Source organism: Garra rufa, chromosome 9 (genome assembly GCF_049309525.1).
Source record: "Garra rufa chromosome 9, GarRuf1.0, whole genome shotgun sequence".
Taxonomy (NCBI): domain Eukaryota; kingdom Metazoa; phylum Chordata; class Actinopteri; order Cypriniformes; family Cyprinidae; genus Garra; species Garra rufa.
Window position 1 is genome coordinate 25,423,098 of NC_133369.1, and position 22,620 is coordinate 25,445,717.

Consider the following 22,620-nt stretch of genomic DNA (forward strand, 5'->3'; position numbering starts at 1 on the left):
ATATATATATATATATATATATATATATATATATATATATATATATATATATATATATATATATATATATATATATATATATATATATATATATATATATATATATATATATATATATATATATATATAAATAAATATAAATATAAATGATTTAATCACAAGAATTGATGCTCAGTAATGTCATTACTTTGTGAATTGTGATTGTGAAAATGAATATACAAAATACACTTTAAAGTGGAAACAAAAATTCATTGACAGCTTTCTTTCAAATAGAGGCACTTGGCTGGGTATTGACAGAGACACGTCAAAAGTTTTTTTTTCCATGTTAGTTTTTGTAATACGTGTTTTCATGTCAATATTTTTCAGCTCGTTGTCAGTATGTGATAATAACGCTGCTCTCTATCAGCTGGTGGACGAGATGAGGCTGTAGCCTGTTACGCCCGTTCGCAGTGTCATCGTCTCTTTGACTTTGTTTTCAGATCTCCATCTGCTCTTATCTCATTTGAAACATCCACGCTGAAAATAGATTAAACATAAGTGCGCCTGTCCATCCGCTTTATGGATGTCCTCAGCCAAACCTCCCTGTCTCTCTGAGTCATCCTCTCTACTCCTAATATCCTCTCATCAAGATGGCTTAAGTGGGTGCTTAAACTATTTTAAAAAAAGATAGCATGGCGAACACAAACAGTTTGTGCCATGTCAGTTCAATGGGATGTCGCAGCCGGTTACGTCAGATGACGGTAACACGGACCCCCACGCCGTGCCCTTGGTAACAGTGAATGTTAGCTTGAATTGAGTGTGACATGAGCTAACTCCTTGAGTGGGTTTTTACACTCTGTGAGAGCTATCAGCACACGGGTGTTTCCTCTCAGTCAATGTGTTTAGGAAGAATTTAAAACTTGATTTTTTTTTTGTGTATAGAAAATATTAAAGGCCTCATACAATATGCTGGTTTAAAAGGAAAACAAGCAAATACAGTCCACACTGAAAATCTGGGAATTAAATCTAATTTAAAACTGAAAAGAAATCCAAACAATTAAGTGTTATACAAATATTCAAAATTAATATCTATTTACTAAATTGTGAGTAATATATCTATTTACTCGCAATATCTATTTACTTGGAGTAATATATCAAGTCAGTGTTTGAATAAACTGACTCAGATGCCCAGATTTTGCAGAGCTGTAATAGCTGCTAATGGTGGATATTTCGATGAATCGAAAATTTAAATTTATTCTATGTATAAACTGTCTATGTAATAAAATGTTTTTGTAGTTTGTGTTGTCCCTTATCAGTGCAAAATTACCACAAATTAAAAAGGATTCATGCCAATATTGTCCAAAATCCAAACTTTCCAAACTTTTTGAGGGCAGTGTACTTTAAAATATTATTTAATCCTGTGATGCAAAGCTGAATTTTCAGCATTATTACTCCAGTTTTCAGTGTCACATGGTCCTTCAAAACATGTTTTTTGGAACATGTGATACTTTTCCAGGATTCTTTGATGAATGAAACATTAAAAAGAACAGCATTTATTTGAAATAGAAATCTTTTGTAGCAATATAAAGTTTGGGTTCAGTAATTATTTTTCTTTCTTTGTATGTTTGCAAGAAATGCAAAGTTTTATTCATGTTAAATTGATTAAAACGTGATAGTAAAAACTTATATTGTAAGAAAATATCTATATTTTGAATAAATGTTGTTCTTTTTACATTTTTATTCATCAAAGAATCCTGAAAAAACTATCACATGTTCCAAAAAAATGTTTGGCAGCACAACTTTTCCAACACTGATAATAAATCATCATATTGGAATGAGTACTGAGGGATTTTGTGACACTGAAGACTGGAGTAATAGCTAATGAAAATTCAGCTTTGCATCACAGGAATAAATTTTATTAAAATATAAAACTGTTAAAGTACAATAATGTTTCCTAATATTTCTTTTTTTGTATTTTGATCAACTAAATGGAACTTTGATTAGCATAAGACTTTCTTAAAAACAATAAAAATCTTACTGATCCCAAACTTTTGAAATGCAGTGTATATCATTGACCCAAAGTGCAAATGAGTGCTCTTTTTCATCATTTTCTTTGAACTTCTTTGTCATCAGATTACTTGATGTGTATGTTTTCTTTCATCTCACTAGGTGGCGATGCAGGCTATGTCGGTTCCCCAGATGCAGTCTCAGACAGCTGTTGATCTGTCTTCTCTTCTAGAACAGAAGAAAATTCACCAGGCGGATGCTCCACGTGTTCTGTACCAGTGCGCCGACTGCGAGGTTCTCTTTGATGCTCTGTCACTGTGGCAGCAGCACCGCAAGATGGGCTGTTGCCTTGAGACGGGACCCGGACCTGGAGGAGAGCAGAGTGGAGAAAGTGTTGAAACAGCAGCCCAAACGCTTCCTACCCAGCTAGAATATCAGGACGCTGAGCAGATGCAGACTGCACAAGAACAGATGGAGGTGAAAGAAGCAGAAAGGCAGGCTGAAATGAAAATGGAGAGCACTACTCAAGTATTTGTAGCAGTAGGGGAGGTTTCTGAAAGAGGAGCAGAGCCTGAGGGCATCCCCAAAGAACTTCCGGAGACTTCAGTCACCCAGGAAACTGTGCCTGTGGAGTCCTCAGCTGAAGAAAACAGTCCCGCCACAAGGCGCAGGGGGCAGAAAAAGGCTAAGCCCCCCTCCAGCCTGCTCTGCGTGGAGTGCGGGCAAAGCTTCAGCCTTGTTCCAGAGCTTGTGACTCACCGCAAGACTCAGCACGGCTTGAAGGATGCCATACACCGCTGCACGGTTTGCGGAGAGGGCTTCCTCAACACCACTCTTTTCCTTTATCACCGAAAGCAGCACCGCTCAGAGGTGGAGGATAAACCCAAGCAGGCTCAACAAGCTGCCATCCCTCAGCTCTCCACAGCCATGCTGGAGGCCCCAGGTGAGGGACTCTTGCTTTTAGCCACAGCTGGAGAAGGCCAGAGCCTAATGGAGGTGACCACTCTGGAACAAACCATAACTGAGACCCCTGTAGCACATGTGGAGGTTGAACTAGACAATGATGGGATGAGAGGATCTGAGGCTCCCCAGACTGAGCAGGAACATGCCCTGGAAGGCACAGAGATTTTGGTGGAGATGGTGGAAGAGAAGAATGGAGCAAACCAGGAAGAAGAAATGGAAGTGGCCATTGAAGAGATACAAGGAGACGTGGAGATGGAAAAGAGCACGGTGGTTGAGGAGATCCAAGGAGAGGTGGAAAATAGTGCAGATAAGCAACAACCAACTCCCTCTTCAAACACAGAAGGAACGAATTTCCTATGCCATCAGTGCGGATCTGTTTTCAAAAGCGACCAGGAGTTGGCCCGTCATCGCAGAGCTGAGCACGGCCTGGAGGCGGCGTTGCACACCTGCACTGAGTGCGGGGCTGAGTTTATGAGCACCACACAGTTCTTGTACCATCGCCGGGAGCATAAGAGCGCAGCTGTGGGACATACACCCGCTGGTGAAGTGAAAGGCAGGCAGTACCCTACTGCAGCTCCAATTATTGTTGTAAAACCCAGAGACAACGTGAACCTTGGACAACCAGGTCAGACTGAGTGCACATAACACAATGCAATTCCAAACAGACCTAACTAAGTAGGATATCTGTACATGTTGTTTTTGAGCATTTTACTAGCTGATAATCTAACTCCATGACTCATGAAGTCAGACCTGAAACATGTACATCTGAAAGTAACTCAAGTTGTAGAGAACATCATTTACTCTCCCTCGTGTCTTTCCTAACCTTTATGACTTTCTTTATTCTGTGGAAAATAAATTAAGATATTTTAAAGAAAGTTAGTAACCAAATAGTTTTAGTTGCAATTGACTTTCATTGTATGGACAAAATAAAAATACTGAGACATTTTTAAAAATTTCTTATTTTATGTCACAATGTATGTTCTATGGAAGAAAAAAGTTATACACGTTTATAACTACTACTTTAAAATGTGTAAAGTTACTGATTAATTATTTTTAAGTACTGAAAGTACCAGAAGAATTTCTTAAAATCGAAGATTTTCAAATTAGGATCTGGAGTTCACAAGGGGTCCATGGAATATTTCAGAGAAAAAAGTCACTTTTACAGAATTATAAAGGCATCCGAGGATCAGATTCTTTGCAATGTACACTATGTAGCCAAAAGTACTGGGGCACCCCCTTCTAATGAACAGGTTTGACTAATTTAATCATTTCCATGAGTGCAAATCTTAATGTTTAAGCATATAATGATATATTGTGTGCTTCAAATTTTACTGCAACAGTTTTGGCAGGACCCTCTGTGTTTGGTGATGAATTTTTGGCTAAAAGTTTGCATTTAAAGTCACTCCAGAGATGTCCAGCTGGGATTAGGACTTTGCTTTCTGCAGACCAGTCAAGTTTTTCCACACTGACTGAATCAATCATTTTTTTATAAACTTGGCCTTAAACACAGAGGCATTGTCATGTTAGAATAGAAAAGGGTCCTGTCAAAGCTGTTGCTATCAAATTAGAAGAACCCCTAGAATATCATTAAATGCTTAAACATTATGCTTAAAGATTTGTACCCATGAAAATTTCTAAAGCAGTCAAACCTGTTCATTAGAATGGGGTGTCCCAATACTTTTGGCAATATAGTGTATCTGGACATTATTGATTGATTAATAATTCACAAGAACATGTATACTACCTGTATGATTATTACTGACCCCAAACGCTATAGGGGTGGGCAGTATGACCAAAATCATTTACAGTTGAAGTCGAAAGTTTACATACACCTTGCAGAATCGGCAAAATGTTAGTTATTTTACCAAAATAAGAGGGATCATATAATATGCATGTTTTTTTATTTAGTACTGACCTGAATAAGACATAAAAGATCTTTACATATAGTCCACATAAGAAAATAATAGTTATAAAAATGACCCCGTTTAAAAGTTTACATATACTTGATTCTTAATACTGTGTTGTTACCTGAATGATCTACAGCTGTTTTTTTTTTTTTAGTGATAGTTGTTCATGAGTCCCTTGTTTGCCTTAAACAGTTAAACTGCCCGCTGTTCTTCAGAAAAATCCTTCAGGTCCCGCAGATTCTCTGGTTTTTCAGCATATTTGTGTATTTGAATCCTTTCCAACAATGACTGTGGATTTTTGAGATTCATCTTTTCACACTGAGGACAACTGAGAGACTGAGAATGTTCAAACACTCACTGATGCTTCAGAAGGAAACATGATGCATTAAGAGCCGGGGGTGAAAACTTTTGAACAGAATGTACAATGTAGACGTGTGCATTTTTCTTATTTTGCCTAAATATTATATATTTTTTTCTTTTAGTACTGCCCTTTAGAAGCTACAGTAGATACTTGCATTTTTCCCAGAAGACAAAATAAGTTAAATTTACCCCAATCTAATTCTAAAACTTCACCCCCTGATCTTAATGTATCGTGTTTCCTTCTGGAGCATCAGTGAGTGTTTGAACCTTCTGAAATAGTTGCATATGAGTCCCTCAGTTGTCCTCAGTGTGAAAAGATGGATCTCAAAATCATACAGTCATTGTTGGAAAGGGTTCAAATACACAAAAATGCTGAAAAACCAAAGAATTTGTGGGACCTGAAGGACTTTTCAGAAGAACAGCGGGCAGTTTAACTGTTCAGGACCAACAAGGGACTCATGAACAACTATCACTAAACAAACAAACAAAAAAAAACAGCTGTGGATCATTCAGGTAACAACACAGTATTAAGAATCAAGTGTATGTAAACTTTTGAACAGGCTAATTTTTATAAATTCAACTATTATTTTCTCTTGTGGACTATATGTAAACTTCTTTTATGTGAAATATCTTATTTAGGTCAGTACTAAATAAAAAATGACATGCATTTTCTATGATCTCTATTATTTTGGTCAAATGATTAACATTTTGCAGATTCTTGTGCTTTAAATAAGGTCCTTATTATATCTACATTTTTTTATAGCAGAGAAATTCAGTATTGCAAAAAACTAATATTAGCCTAAAAATATCTCAAGGTCACTGAAGACAAGTAAACAGTGAGCGATTAACTAATAATAAGAAAGTAATTACAAGCAATAGGTTAAAAAATACAGTAGAACAAATAAATAAGAAATTCTACATACATTGTATAAAGTAATCAAATGTATAAAAACACTGCATATTCTTCACTGTATAAATTAAATGCATATTCTTTCTTATTAAAGTTACAAAAATTATTTAGTCAAGAGCAGTGAGAGATTTTCTTTCTTTTGTTGTTTGATTAAAGTAAAAGACAAACAGCAGGAATATAAGACTGCTATCACTTTAAGAGCTGCCTGGATCCAATATACTGTTACACATGTTTTCTTTCTCAGCTGTTTGCTTTCACTTAATTACAGTGTTTATGTGGATACTTGCAAAAGCAGGCATTTTGACACATACAAGTGTGTGTATTTAACTGTTCAAGGTCTATAAAGTGGCAAAAATAACTTGGTTCAGTACTCCTGAGCTCTATGAGCACTGTCTTTACGGGCGCGCTCCTCTCTGACAGGGCTCAGAAATCATCCTAAAATCAAGCAAATGTTAAGTTTTTGTGACCACGAGCACAGCATTGTCACATGTGCGTGTAACCTTGATAGAGACAATAGTCAAAAATCTCTACCGTTTGACACATTTCTACCAGTTAACCGTGTCTACTGGTTTATCGCCCACCCCTGATAGTGTACATTTGCCTTTTATTGATTTGTGAAAATGGTACCTGCTAAATATAACACGTTTCTGTTATCTGAACAGATTGTGATATGGTCGGTTACTTAATCAGCATTTCACAACGTTCATAATGTTTAGGCCTGAAATGTATCAAATTAATTTGATATTACATGGACAGTCTCCTTCATTTAGACTTCCTGTTAACAAAGTGTTTCTGTCAGCAGCAACAGCAGCATCTACAGACGGCGCCATTGAGGCTCCCGCCAAGCTGAGCCGAGACTGGTCACGTACCGCCTTGCCCCACGAGTGCCCACATTGTGGGCAGGGCTTTACACGGCGCAGCCGTCTGCGCGAGCACGTGTTCCAGCACACAGGTGAGAAACTCTTCAACTGCAAAATCTGCAAGAAGAGCTTCCCATCTCCAGCCAACCTGCTACGTCACAACCTGACCCACGGAGGGTCACGCATATTCAACTGTCCCCTCTGTGACAAGCGCTTCTTCCAGCCGACGTCACTTAAACGCCACATGCTGATTCACCAAGGGGGTGATAGCCAGGAACGCAAGGTCAGAGGCAGAGGGAAAGGCAGGGGACAATCGAACGATGGCCGTCTGCACATCTGCCCAGAATGCCCAGCCAGCTTCAAGTTTGAGTCCCAACTGAAGAGTCACAGGTCTGTGTATTCCAATCAAAAAATCTAACTTGTTCATTTGCTTTACCCTCTTCACTTTCAAGAACAAAAAAAGAGATTTTGAAGGATTCTGTCAGTTTTTGTCAAAACAATGAAAGTCAGTGGGGTCTAAAACAACACTTTTATAAAAAAAAAAAAAGTAAAAATATTTTTTCTTATTTTTTTTACAGATGTAAAAAAATGATATAGGTTTGGAACGACCTGACTGTGTTTCTTTAAATATGTTCATTAGGGATGCACCGAATGTTCGGCAACCGAAATTAGCAAAAAAAAAAGCTCTTTTGGTGTTCGACCAAATAAACAAAAAGGCAGAGTAAATTATTCCGAACAATGAAGACGCGATCAAATAGAGGCGTGTACTAATGCAGCAAACATGTTGGCAGTGTGGACGCATTTAAAACTGTTTGAGAAAGACACAAAAATCATTACAAGCACTGACAGCACAAGACTGTTTAGTATCGCATCGCATGTCTTCCATGAGAAGGGAAGGGGGTGGTTGTTGCTGGTTACTGTATGATGACTGAAATCGCAAAATGGCCTTAAACCATTAGTAAATAAACTACAAATGTTATGCTAATACCTGAGCGAGGAAAATCGGCGTGATGAGAATCATTCATAAACCTGCTACTGTCAGCAAAAAGTAGTACTGAGGTCTAGCGGCGGGTTTCCGCCAAAATAAAAATCAACATTCATAAATGTTAGTATTGTAATTTTACTGTTGTTTTGTAAAATACAATAAAACAAAGTAAGACAAAAATAATCATAACAATCATTACAACAGCTCTATTAATACATTTATTATAACATTCTCCTTTGCTCAGCAAGGCTGCATTTATTTGTACATTAAAACGCATGCCTGATTTAAGAATGGGCTCTTAAAAATGGCCAAATAATATTATTTCACTAACTTATTAATTTTAAGTTAAATTGTGCTTTGTTGGTAGGCTATAATGTCTACTAGTATGTTCAGTGTTACATATTTTAAAATTGTTTTGTAATTTATTTTTTTCTTTGAAAAGCAAGACAAAACTGTAAAAAGCAAATATTGACTGTTTAATTTATGCAATAGTGAAAAAATGGGCGAAATACATGGGGGAAAAACACGGAAAAATGTGTTCGGTAATCAGCCTTCGGCCCAGTGTGTGATTTTCGGCTTCGGACAAGAATTGTCATTTGGGTGCATCCCTAATGTTCATCCTCCTTCTTAGCTTGTTCCCAGAGATGATGGATATTTAATCTGACTGTAAATAGAGATGGAAAGGTAAAAGTAGTCGGCGACAAGAACTTAAATACTCTCACGATGCGTGCAAATCCAATTTGGTTTTCAAATCCAATCTTTAAGAGCGACAGTCTGCACTGTCATTTAGTCAGTGGTGAAATCTGATCCGTTTTTTTCAAGCGGTGTGTAGTCAGTATCCGGTGCATCAACATGGGTTGTTGTAGTAATGATGTGAGCGTCAGCACGATGCCAGACTTTCTCAAACAACAACTCCAAGTAGCTGTCAGTGTGGGAAGAGAAGATGGAAAACTGCTTCTTCACCTGTCTATCTTGACATTGCGCTGCGGTGCTGAAGTACGAGGCGCGTTAGAGAGAAGATGCATTTTGTGTATATACCAAAAGAGTGAGTGAAAATGATGTATACAGCTGTAAATGTAGAAAGGACTATGTGTATGTGAAGGACTTGAGTCAGATATACCAACAAAAAAATCGATTTTTGCTGCCTGTCTGAACAAAGGGCCTGATGCCAGATTCATTTGAGCGGGAACTTGAGATGACACTGGACTAATCATAGGATGTTTCTGTTAGTTAACAAGCTCTGTTTGTGCCCTTCTTTGTTATGGTCCACGTCCCTACAGGTTTTTCTGCACTGGAAACACTTGCCCTGTCAAACTGTACAACATCAGGAAGATGTCTGATTAGTCTCTAAGAGAAGTGATCAATTAAACAAGTGCCTCTGACATTTCTCATTCCCCATGTGATGTATTTAGCAGTGCCTTATTTTGGCGTCCGGTTGATGTGAATCTTGAAGAAGTAAAAACAAGCACTAAACAGTTAACATGGACATTTGGCATCTTGCCGTTATATGCTTTTGCTGCTGGAAAAAGGAGATTTAGGGAACAGAGTGGCAGATTCATAAATGTAAAGATAAATATACATGCATATGTTTGGGGTCAAGATTTTTACAAAAGTATACTTATTAATCAAGGATGCATTTAATTGATCAAAGGTGATGGTAAAATCCTTTTGAAAATCGATAAAAATATGTGATGATTGAAATCGTTGAGATGTTAAATGAATCGCGATATGAAAGCCCATTTCTGCCACTGAATAAAAAAAAGGTTATTGCTACTTTTTATCTCACAATTCTGACTTTTTTTCAGAATTATGTGATACAACTCGCAATTCCAAGTTATAAAGTCAGAATTGTGAGATAAAAACTAGCAATTCCGAGAAAGAAAGTCAGAATTGCGTGATATAAATGCACAATTGTAAACAAAAATCTGAATTGCGAGATAAACACTCGCAATTCAGAATTTTTTTCTTGCAAATGCATGTTGGTTTCTCGCAATTCTGACTTACTTTCTCAGAAATGTGAGTATATCTCTCTTAGTTCTGACTTTTTTTCCTCAGAAATGTGAGATATAAATTCACAATTTGTAGTTATAAAGTCCAATTTTGAGGAGAAAAAAGTTTATATCTCACAATTCTGACTTGATAACTTGCAAATGCATGTTATAGTCAGAATTGCAATTCTGAGAAAAAGTTGTGAGTTTATATCTCGCAATTCTTACTTTATTTTTAAGAACTGCAACGTCTGTATAGCAATTCTGAGGAAAAAGGTCTGATTTGCGAGTTTATATCTCATAATTCTGACTTTATTACTCGCAATTGTGAGTTTACATCTCGCAATTCAGACCTTATTTTTTCAGAATTGCTTGTTTATATAACAGTTCTGAAAAAAGATAGTCAGAATTGCAGGATATAATCTCACAATTGTGAGAAATAAAGTCAGAATTGCTAGATAAAAGTCAGAATTGTGGGATCAACTCACAGTTGCGAGAAATAAAGTCAGAATTGCGAGTTTATATCTCACAATTCTTAAAAAAAGATATAAAGTCACAATTGCGAGACATAAACTTGCAATTCTGACTTTTTTTTTCTCAGAACTGTGAGATATGAACTCAAAATTGTGAGTTATAAAGTCAGAATTGCATGATATGAATTCACAATTCCGAGAAATAAAGTCAGAATTGTGAGTTTGTATCTCGCAATTCTGACTTTTTTCTTCAGAACTTTTTTTTTTTCAGAATTGTGAGATACAACTCGCAATTCCAAGTTATAAAGTCAGAATTGTGAGATAAAAACTAGCAATTCCGAGAAAGAAAGTCAGAATTGCGTGATATAAATGCACAATTGTAAACAAAAATCTGAATTGCGAGATAAACACTCGCAATTCAGAATTTTTTTCTTGCAAATGCATGTTGGTTTCTCGCAATTCTGACTTACTTTCTCAGAAATGTGAGTATATCTCTCTTAGTTCTGACTTTTTTTCCTCAGAAATGTGAGATATAAATTCACAATTTGTAGTTATAAAGTCCAATTTTGAGGAGAAAAAAGTTTATATCTCACAATTCTGACTTGATAACTTGCAAATGCATGTTATAGTCAGAATTGCAATTCTGAGAAAAAGTTGTGAGTTTATATCTCGCAATTCTTACTTTATTTTTAAGAACTGCAACGTCTGTATAGCAATTCTGAGGAAAAAGGTCTGATTTGCGAGTTTATATCTCATAATTCTGACTTTATTACTCGCAATTGTGAGTTTACATCTCGCAATTCAGACCTTATTTTTTCAGAATTGCTTGTTTATATAACAGTTCTGAAAAAAGATAGTCAGAATTGCAGGATATAATCTCACAATTGTGAGAAATAAAGTCAGAATTGCTAGATAAAAGTCAGAATTGTGGGATCAACTCACAGTTGCGAGAAATAAAGTCAGAATTGCGAGTTTATATCTCACAATTCTTAAAAAAAGATATAAAGTCAGAATTGCGGGATATAAACTCACAATTGCGAGACATAAACTTGCAATTCTGACTTTTTTTTTCTCAGAACTGTGAGATATGAACTCAAAATTGTGAGTTATAAAGTCAGAATTGCATGATATGAATTCACAATTCCGAGAAATAAAGTCAGAATTGTGAGTTTGTATCTCGCAATTCTGACTTTTTTCTTCAGAACTTTTTTTTTTTTTCAGAATTGTGAGATATAAACTCGCAATTGCGAGTTTATATCACACAATTCTGACTTAATTTCTCAGAACTGCGAGTTTATATTATGCAATTCTGACTTTATAACTCACAATTGTGCCTTTATATCTCACGCAATTCAGACTTTATTTCTCAGAATCGCATGCTTATATCACAATTCTGAAAAAAAGATATAAAAAGAAATAAAGTCCGAATTGCGGGATATAAACTTACAATTGCGAGATATGAACTTGCAATTCTGACTTTTTTTCTCAGAACTGTGAGATATAAACTCACACTTGCGAGTTATAAAGTCAATTTCTGAGGGGAAAAATATGTCTGATATGTTCACAGAATTGTGAGTTTACATCACACCATTTTGAGAAAATAAGTCAGAATTGTGAGATAAGTCGCAATAACCTTTTTTTGTTTGTTTTTTATTCAGTGGCGGAAACGGGCTTCCATAGAAATGTGCAGCATTTTGTCTAAGAAATAGTAAAAGCACAACTTTTCATGTATAGTTTGTATAAAAATTGTGAGAAAGCCATATTGTGAATATTGTCATATTTCCCTCAGTCATATCGCATCCTGAGTTGAGTGAATCGTTACATGCCTAAATGAGATTTTACACATTATTTTATAAATTACATATTTACACATTAACTCAAAACCTGACCTTCGTCTCGGTCAATAAAAATCTATTTGTACGTTTTCTCTTTATTTTTACAAACCAAGACATGAGTATAAACTGATGAGGAATGACTAGAAAAGAATGTTTCCAGTACAGAAAAATGCAAGAGAAAATTTTCAAAACATGATGGATTTTCAGATTGAAATGCATGGCATAGCTGAACACTTAGGAAGTAGAAAATAAAAAAAATGAACAAGGTAAATGCTTCTTCCTACTGAAGTACCTTAATGATGGTAGTGTGAGATATGAGTGCTTCCCTTATGTGATTGCTGTTATTTTCCTCTGCGTTCAGTGTCATCAGCATATTGACTACGGTTGAATGTGCTGTTGAATTCTAAAGAAGTTCAATAACCAGATTTAGAGAATGCCGTTTTATAATACATGATGTGAGATTATAATGCATATCTAATTATTTGAAACTCTATTCACAAGGGCCTTCATTACTGCAGCTCTCATAACGCTCAGTGGCACAGGAGTAAAACGCATGAATGCAGCAATTGTACAGAGTTATTATCTCTGTGCCATCAAACTTTCTTGATTTTCCAGAGCATTGATACAGCTAATAAGATCAGAATGCAGATAAACTGTTCGGTTGTTTACAACTAATAAGCATATGTCAGTAATTTACTGAAACCGCGTCCTTAATTAAAATGTCAATAATTAAAAAAATAAATCGGATGGTATTTCTTCCTCCAGTCATTTTACTGAGGGCACTGGTTAAAACTGACACATTGCCACAGGACTGAAAAGTAAATATAAGCAGTAATTATTGATGTCATGAATAATTAGCAAGGACCCTGCTGATTTTAATCCCATGCGAGTGGGCCACTCTTCTACACGCCTCAGTTTAATGACATTTATTCAGCTCAAAGTTGAAGCTGCATTATTATTCAGTGATGTTAATTATACCTCTATGCGAGTACATGACTGTGTGCCTCATGATATGTGAGTGAATTTAAACGTGGCTTTTCTCACATTGCGATTGTTGCTGGATTTGCTCCAGGGATTGCATGATACAGCCTTTCTTATTCACTTTCTCTCTGTTTTTCGCTGTTCTAGACTCCTACACACCAGCCATCCCTTCCCTTGCAATGTGTGCGGAGAGGCATTTATACGACGCAAAGAGCTGGACCTCCACTCTCTCATTCACCAAGGTCAGCTTGCAGGAAACAATTACACACTCAGCCTTTTGTCCTTATGAGCTCTCATTCACATGCTATTTCTTACATTAATGCAATAGGATTAGGGCTGGCGATTGATTAGAAATTGAATCAAATTAATTAAACAATATGCCTGTTAATTAAATTAAGAGCATATCAATATTTTAGCCCCCAAATGAAGACGTTTCAAAGACATTGTCATTGTGGCAGACTAAAGCAAAGAATAGAGCTTTAGCAGTCTGTCTGTGTATATATACAAACACGTGTGTGTTTGTGTGTGTGTGTGTGTGTATAAATCATACAAATACATACAATACATACAAAATTACATATTTACACACATACACTGCAGCTCAAAAGTGTGGGATCAGTAAGATTTTTAATGTTTAAAGTCTGTTATGCTCATCAAAGTTCCATTTATTTGATGAAAAATACAGCAAAAAGTAATATTATCAAAGATTATTGCATTTAAATTTTTTTTTTAAATATACTTTAAAATATAATTTATTTCTGTAATGCAAATCTTTATTTTCATCATAATGCCATTATAATGCTGTCGTAATGCCATTATTCCAGTCTTTAGTGCCACATGCACCTTCAGAAATCATTCTAATTGTCTGATTTATTACTTTTTTTTATCATTGTTGGAAACAGTTGTGCTGCTTAATATTTTTTTGGAACCTGTGATACTTTTTTTTTAGGATTCTTTGATGAATAGAAAGTTTAAAAAGAACAGCATTTATTCAAAATAGAAATCTTTTGTGAGTGATATCTTTAATATCACTTTTTATCAATTTAACACAAACTTGCTGAATAGAAGTATTCATTTCTTTCAAAGAAAGAAAGAAAGAAAGAAAAGATGTACCGATCCAAACTTTAAACTAGGTGTTTATTGCTACAAAAGTTTTCTATTTTAAATAAATGCTGATCTTTATAATCTTTATTTCTCAAAGAATCCTGAAAAAGTATCACATGTTCCCAAAAAAAATATTAAAGGAGTACACTTTCACAGCAAATTTACAGATAATGTACTCACCCTCTTGTCATCCAAGATGTTCATGTCTTTCTTCAGTCGTAAGGAATTTCAGGATTTCTCTCCATAAAATGGACTTCTATGGTGCCCCCGAGACTGAACTTCAAGCGATGTAGGACGATTTTGAAGTTGGAGGAGAAAATGAGATGGAAGTTTTCCGACATACCCTAACTGTCATGAACTGGAATACACAGAGTTCACGCAGAGCTAGACAAGACGAGCGTTTAAGATGAAAAAGTATACAAGTTGTTGTATTAGATAAGACCCTTCTTCCTCGGCTGGGATCGTTTAGAGCCCTTTGAAGCAGCATTTAAGCTGCAATTTGGAAGTTCAAACTCAGGGGCACCATAGAAGTCCATTATATGGAGAGAAATCCTGAAATGTTTTCCTCAAAAAACATAATTTTCTTTACGACTGAAGAAAGAAAGACATGAACATCTTGGATGACAAGGGGGTGAGTACATTATCTGTAAATTTTTGCTCTGAAAGTGAACTACTCCTTTAAGCAGCACAACTGATTCCAACACTTATAATAAATCAGCATATTAGAATGATTTCTAAAGGATCATGTGACACTGAATACTAGAGTAATGATTTAGAAAATTCAGCTTTGCATCCAAAGAATAAATGATATTTTAAAGTATTTAAAAGAGAAAACCACTAATATAAATTGCAATAACAAAAAGCCTCCTTTAAAAAGCATTAAAATCTCAAACTTTTGAGCTGCAGTGTATAATTGTTTTAATGAAATTATTAAATTGATTACATTTTGTTTTATATACAGTTATTATTAAAGAATTAGTTCTCTCCAGAATTAAAATGTTCTGATGATTTACTCACCCCTATGTCTTTCTTCAGTCGAAAAGAAATTAAGGTTTTTGAGGAACATTCCAGGATTTTTCTCCATATAGTGGACTTCAATGGTGGCCAATGGGTTGAAGGTCCAAATTGCAGTTTCAGTGAAGCTTCAAAGGGCTCTACAAAATTCCAGCCGAGGAATAAGGGTCTTATCTAGCAAAACGATCTGCCATTTTCTATAAACAAACAAAAAAACTTAATGTATATACTTTTTAACCGCAAATGCTCATCTTGCACTAGCTCTGCGTTACTTCACTCATTCAAAAATCAAGTTGGAAAGGTCACGCGAGATGTAGGCGGAGGTACTGACCCAGTGTTTACAAAGCGAACGTGCAAAGAAAGTCAAGCGCCCTTTTTCAACCGAAATACACAGACGAAGAACTAACCACCTTTTCAACGTGATTACGTAATGCGTGAAGTCGTAGACACCAGAGATGCTCACAAGTCTCTGAGCTAGAGTCCAAGTCAACGCTCAAGTCTCTGAGCTAGAGTCCAAGTCAACGCTCAAGTCTCTGAGCTAGAGTCCAAGTCAACGCTCAAGTCTCTGAGCTAGAGTCCAAGTCAACGCTCAAGTCTCTGAGCTAGAGTCAAAGTCAAGTCTCAAGTCTCTGAGCTAGAGTCCAAGTCAAGTCTCAAGTCTCTTTATTATATTAAGTCTCTGGTTAAAATAAGTTTTGCATCACGAACAGCGACCCATCCAACACTGCATAGCTATATATAAGGAATTCAAAGCATGTAATATGTTATTATTACTCCTTTATCTATTAGCATACAGTATCTGCTTTGATTTTGGTATATAATAAGTATAAACAGGCTATTTCAACATGACAAAAATACCAAAAATGCTTTACTTTTAAGTTATCTGTATTTTGCGTTGTAGCATGAACACACAGTACAGTACAGATCAAAAATTAAGAAAGCACCATTTAGTATGTTTTTTAAGCCGTTTGGTTTATGAGGATACAGATGTCCTCATAAGCCATGTTTACGTTGTAATAGCCTATGTCACTGTTAAGGCTGGACCAGAATATTTGATTATTCGAATATTCGTTCAGTGGGTTGACATTCGATTTTAAATTTTAAGATTTGAATATTCTTCTTTTTTTTCCATACACCTTTCATCCCCCGCGAAACGGTTCTCATTCGCGCTTAAATATGAATGAAGAAGATCAGACTGCTGCGCCACTAACAGACAGCAAAAATAAAAGAGATTGAGCAATATTTGGGAGAAACTAGCCTACTAAAGTACAGTCAGGCCCACTTACATGGTGGAAGCAAAACTAAGGCTGTGACTGTCCCAATACCACGCCACCTCAAGTGCCTTCAACGCAGCTGTAAGTTCCGCGTTCAAATGCACTCAATAAGCTAAAGCTGACCGCAAAGCCCCAGCAAAAATAATTACCATTAATGTGTCTGGGAAAAAGTAAGGAGATATTCGAATTATTTATTAATAAACTATTTGTCGCAAAGGTGAAGTTGATGATTCTAACTCGTCATCAGCTCATCGGACGCGCCTTTAATGCCTAAATGTGTCTTTATGGATTAGGCCTATAGCTAATGAGAGAGTTTTGTTTTCGATTTTAATTATTTAAAATGATTTATTTACAGTTCTGGATGATATACTACTCCTACCTTTATGAGCCACAATGAAGTTTCACATTGCACCAGCACCTCCATGTCCTGCAAAGCCAGCTTCAGCTTTCACTCTTCGCGCAAACGATTGGATATGCGCCTAATAGCACACATTTATCTAGTTTAAACGATAAAACTAATATTGTGATATGCTTTAAGTTTTTAATATCTATGGATTTTAATTGAAATCGTGACGACTTAAGAGAGCTAAATTGATCTGTCTGTCGCTGGCCGCTTGTGGTTACTTTAAAAAACAAAAACTTGAATTTCACAAACAAAACGTGTTCCAAATATATTCCTAAATTTACTTCATAAACTAAATAAACGAAAATAAATGTAATCACGTTGCTATTAAAAACAGCAGCTGTGCAAAGGGACAGAGAAAGAAAAAAGTTCCAGTCGGACTCGGGCCAGTATTGTGATGAGCTGTCAGACAGGTCCGGGCGAGGTTTAAGGAATTTTTGCAACGAATGTTTATTTAATAGCCTATTTAACATTCTTATTTAGGCTACTTTTTTATTTAAATGTAGCTATTATTTATTTTATTTATTTTAGCGTTTTTGTAGGCTGGTTGTTCACTGACGGAAGTGCTCAAATAAACACGCACTTTGTTAATAATGTTTGAGCCTAATTTATTATTGTTTTAAAATAATATACACATGTATTGTAGCCTACATATAGGCCTATATACACAAACGTTATATATAAATAATTTAGATATAAATATTATTATTCTGCCTTTTCTGTTTGGGCCGTCTTGTTTGAAGTTTTTAAATCCAAAGCTAATGATGAATAGCACAGCAGTCGACGTGTGTTTGTTGTCCTCTCATGTGTGGCAGCCGCGCCTAAAAAATAAAAAAATAAAAAACGGAGGGAGGGGAATAACGGCGAGCTCATTAGTTGTTTCCTAAAAATAAACTTTGTTCACGAGTCCCGCAGCTCGAGTCTGAGTCGAGTCTGAAGTCTTTCGAGGACGAGTCTCAAGTCAAGTCTAAAGTCACTGTGTGTGCGACTTAAGTCGCACTCGAGTCCGAGTCTCAAACTCGAGTCCCCATCTCTGGTAGACACGCATTGCAGAGCTAGTGCAAGACGAGCATTTGCGGTTAAAAGGTATATAATTTTTTTTTTTTTTTTTTTTTTCGTTTCGCTAGATAAGACCCTTGTTCCTCAACTGGAGTCTTTTGAAGCTGCATTGAAACTGCAATTTGGACCTTCAACCCACTGGCCACCATTGAAGTCCATTATATGGAGAAAACTCATGGAAGATTTCCCTCAAAAACCTTAAAATTTGAAAATTTCTTTTCAACTGAAAAAGCATATGAACATTGTTGTTTTTATTTCATATATGGACAATATATAGATTTACCAATCTACTTTTTGTAGTGACTGTTCAATATATATTGGATAATAATTGCAGTAAATCCACATGGGTTTCCCTAATGCACTCACAAACTCACTTTATTAAGTGGCCCAATCAGTTTCTCCTTTGGACTCCCAGCTCTGTGTGGGTTAATGTTCGTGTTTCTGACCACACACACACACACAAACTCTGACAGATCTGTCAAATGAATGAGCTTTCATCGATCGCTTCCACGTAAATAGATGGGGTCAGAGGTCACATTGATCAGGATGGGTTGTGTGTGTATTGATAAGATCAGATGCTGATCACTATCACCTCTGATCAGAGGCTCTTACACGGATCAGTCCGCTGCCGCAGCTGTTCCTCCCTTTAACCGAACAGAGAGAGAACGAAGCAGAATAGATTTTTATACAGGTGCAAGTAAGGGAGTGCAGAGTTGCTTAGTAGGAGCTTTTAAAAGCCTGTAAAGGTCAGTGAGGCTGAGTCACAGCCTGACAGTTTGAATGCTCTGCATCTAAACATCACATCACCCGTGACCCCCATAAAGTGCTGTTATTTCTGCGTATGCGCTGTGCATTCTGTGAAATGTCTGTTTATCAGCTGCCTCCCTCTGATTGGTCCTGTGTAAATAAGAGGGAGCTTTTTGTATGCTCATGTTGTGTTGCTCTCCGTCTCCGGCCCTCTTTTTAGATAAGGAACAAACAATGCGTGTTTGTTTTTCTCACTCGATAAAAAGCTGAAGATTATTTTTGCTTGTGTGTGTGAGGGAAGGTGTGCATAAACATAAGTATCTCTCATGTCCGGTACATCAGAAGCCGGGGACTAGAAAATCTGTGTGCCTCTCCATTTCTCTTATTGTAGATAAGCACTTTAGGATGCATTATATATGAGTGGGGTAAGTTGGCCACTTTTAACTCATGTTGTCCTTTATTCAAGAAGAAATGAGAGAGAAGTAAAACTAACGGAAAGAGGTGATTTGTCTCATTGTCATAAATTACCCAACATTGAGGGTAAAAAAAAAAACATGTTCGCTTTAATAATCTTAAATCTTCATCCTAAAATGAAAATTATCCCATGATTTACTTACCCTCAAGCCATCCTAGGTGTATATGACTTTATTCTTTCAGACGAATACAGTTAGAGTTATATTAAAAAAATCTCCTGGCTCTTCCAATCTTTATTTTATTTTAAATTATGTTATTTTTTTTATTTTTTTTCCTTCCAAGCTTTATAATGGCAGTGAATAGCTATTAAGATTTTGAAGTCCAATAAAGAGCATCCATCCATCATTAAAAGTACTCCACACGGCTCTGGAGGTTAAAGGCCTTCTGAAGCGAAAAGATTCCGTCTATGTAAGAAAAATATAATTTTAAACTGTATAAACCCTAATCTCTAGCTTTTGCTAATTATTGTATGTGCGTTCACAATAGAGTGACGCTCCAGTGGATGACTAGGATGTAAGTGTAGCGTAAACGTAGAATATGCTAGACTCGCGAGAACCGAGTTTTGTATACAGCAAACGAAAACCAGCCTTCTCTTGGTTTAAATCAAACATTTTTCTTTACATATCATCATATTATACTTCTAATAAAATTCCACTGCACTTCCATGTTCCTCACTGCGTTCGTCTACATCCTACATCATCCACTAGAATGTTAAAACATCACAATCTCGATTCAAACACCCATGCAATCCCATTTTTAAATGACAACGATTTGCCTGTGTCTATTAAATGTCTATCTTGCACCTGTTAATCATTTTTAAGTTATATTAGTTGTTCGTGTTGCTTTTGTGTAATAGATGAATGACAATTTGTATGTTTTTTAGATATTTTATGTTTATATATTTCTATTTTCCGGGAGTCCCTCCAATCATTTTATTCTCCCGCATCCCGCACACACACGAGTTTCTACCCACTCGCGCATCAAGTTTTGTCCCGCGCCGCACTCTGTTTCTGTGCAGGTCTCTACTTTGAGGTCAAATAAAGATGTATAAAATGTTTCACTAATAATTTTATATAAAAATGTTTTTAAATCATATGCTTACAATGCCAATATAAGGCAATTAAAAAAAAAAAACAATTAAACAAGTGTAATTGACAGTATTCTGACGATCCGGCGTTTCAATCTACAAATCACCAATGTTTACCATGGTTTTACTGTAGTAACACTGACAGTAACCATGGCATGGCAGAAAAGTACTGCTTATTTTCATTGAAACATTGAAAATAATTTATTTTGTTTTCAAAAGTGCAAGTTATTTATTTTCACTAATTTAAGAAAAATGTGACTGTTCGTTTTAAGCAATGTGTGCTTTAATTTCAGTTGTTCAACACTGATGTTCAATAAATAATTATAGATAGTAGATAGTGTGTTTCCTTCAATTATTTTAAAATCAAGTAATGCACCCTTCATTCAAAAATCTCTCACTTGTAATATGTGAGCATATTTACTGTACAAAACTTGTCAGTGAACTATGAGGGCAAAAAAATAAATATTATATAAATATAATTTTATTAATAAATAAAATAATCGTTCATTAATCGAAATAGAGTTAAAATGTTCAATTAATCGAGATTTTGATTTTAGGCCAAATCGCCCAGCCCAAATATATATATATATATATATAACTCTGATTGTATTCATCTGAAAGAAGAAAGTCATATACACCTACAGTGTCCTGAGGGTGAGTAAATCATGGGGTAATTTTCATTTTTGGGTGAACTATACCTTTAATTTGTTTAATTGTTTCATGCATTGGTAATTCATCAAATTGTATATATTTTTAGACTGATTAGAAGATATGCACATAAAATGCGATGGAAATCCTTCACTGAATAAAAAGTCATGTGACTTTGTCTCAACAGATCACATGATTGGATAGTAGTTCAAACCAGCAAACCAATCTCATTGCTTACCATCTCAAATGTTGTTTTAGTCTTTCTGAAATGTCTGAGCCAAAGTCTGTCATTAAAATGATTTGGCATAATTACCTCCCAGAACTGTCTAACACGATTGCGTTCCCACACATCAGATATTCGCCTCAGAATGCAAGACAACATGTCAGCATTTGTTATTGCATTTCATCTATGCACTCTGAGCGCCAATTATTTGTTATATAGGAGAAAAGAGCTACAGTAGCTTCCCCAATTGCAGCAATCCATTTTCATTATTGATCTTTTGCGCCAGGAAGCAACAGTTTAGTTCTTTTCAAAAACGTTGCTTTTTTCTCAAATGTTTCATGCAATCTCCTTAACTTTCAAATACCTAGAGACATAGCTAGCGATCTTACCCCACTCTCAAACCCCTCTTTTTTTGTAGATAAAGAACCAAAGACGTGTCCTAACTGTGGCTCTCAGTTCCTGAATCAGACAGTGCTGGACACACACCTGCAGCGCTGCACAGGGGAGGAGACAAATCGCCGCAAATATAAAGGTCAGGGAAGAGGCAAGGTGGGAGGTCAGCTGGAGTGCGATATGTGCGGCCACCGCTGCGTGACTCAGGATGGTCTTGACCTGCATCGCCTCTCCCACACGGGTCAGACGCCCCTGCGGTGCCCGCTTACCCCCTGCAGACGCCGCTTCGCCTCCAGTGCTGCTCTAGGAGAGCATCTCGTGGCCCACTGCTGTGGAGCATTAGGCAAGAGAAACGCCCCACGCCGATTCACCTGCGAGTTCTGCGGGAAGGAGTTTGCCTATGCGTCCACTTTCACTGTTCACATGAGGACGCACACCAACGAGAGACCCTTTGAGGTATGTTTCTTTCACCTGAATGGCTCAAATAGGTGCTGGTTCCAGTGTTAAGTTGTATTGTAATTTTTTGTTTCATTTCTGTGTGAAAATAGTTAAACATTTTCATTTTAATCCATTTTACTCTGGCTAATATATAATTTTATCTGTATATATACTACCATTCAGGTATGTGCCATCAGTTGTAGAATCCAGTTATAAAAATGGAATTTACTGTATAAGGTGGAATGTCACGAAATTAGTCATTTTTTGGATGAATAAATCAAAAATAGGTCAGTAGACTTAAATTAAAACGCAATATGGACTAGTGTTTGTGAACATTAAGCCACAAAAATACTATTTAACTATGAATCCTGCATGTTCTCTGTATGAATGAATAGTGAAGACACGGTTTCATGTACTACACACATACTGAACCACAAGTGATGCTCGCTGTGTTTCATATACAAACATAAACTTAAACGTCTTCACAGCAACCTGTGAAAATAAAAGT

General features: G+C 36.2%; 1 protein-coding gene across 1 annotated transcript in view; it reads left to right on the forward strand.

Moving 5' to 3' along the window:
- The window catches only part of znf574 (zinc finger protein 574), a 33,893-nt gene that overhangs the window by 8,292 nt on the left and 2,981 nt on the right, over positions 1-22,620 (forward strand). Inside the window, exons 3-6 of the mRNA XM_073847285.1 lie at positions 2,149-3,574; positions 6,929-7,376; positions 13,396-13,490; positions 21,700-22,130. Of these exons, the coding sequence (XP_073703386.1) occupies positions 2,149-3,574; positions 6,929-7,376; positions 13,396-13,490; positions 21,700-22,130 (2,400 nt within the window). The remainder of the gene's footprint in view (positions 1-2,148; positions 3,575-6,928; positions 7,377-13,395; positions 13,491-21,699; positions 22,131-22,620) is intronic.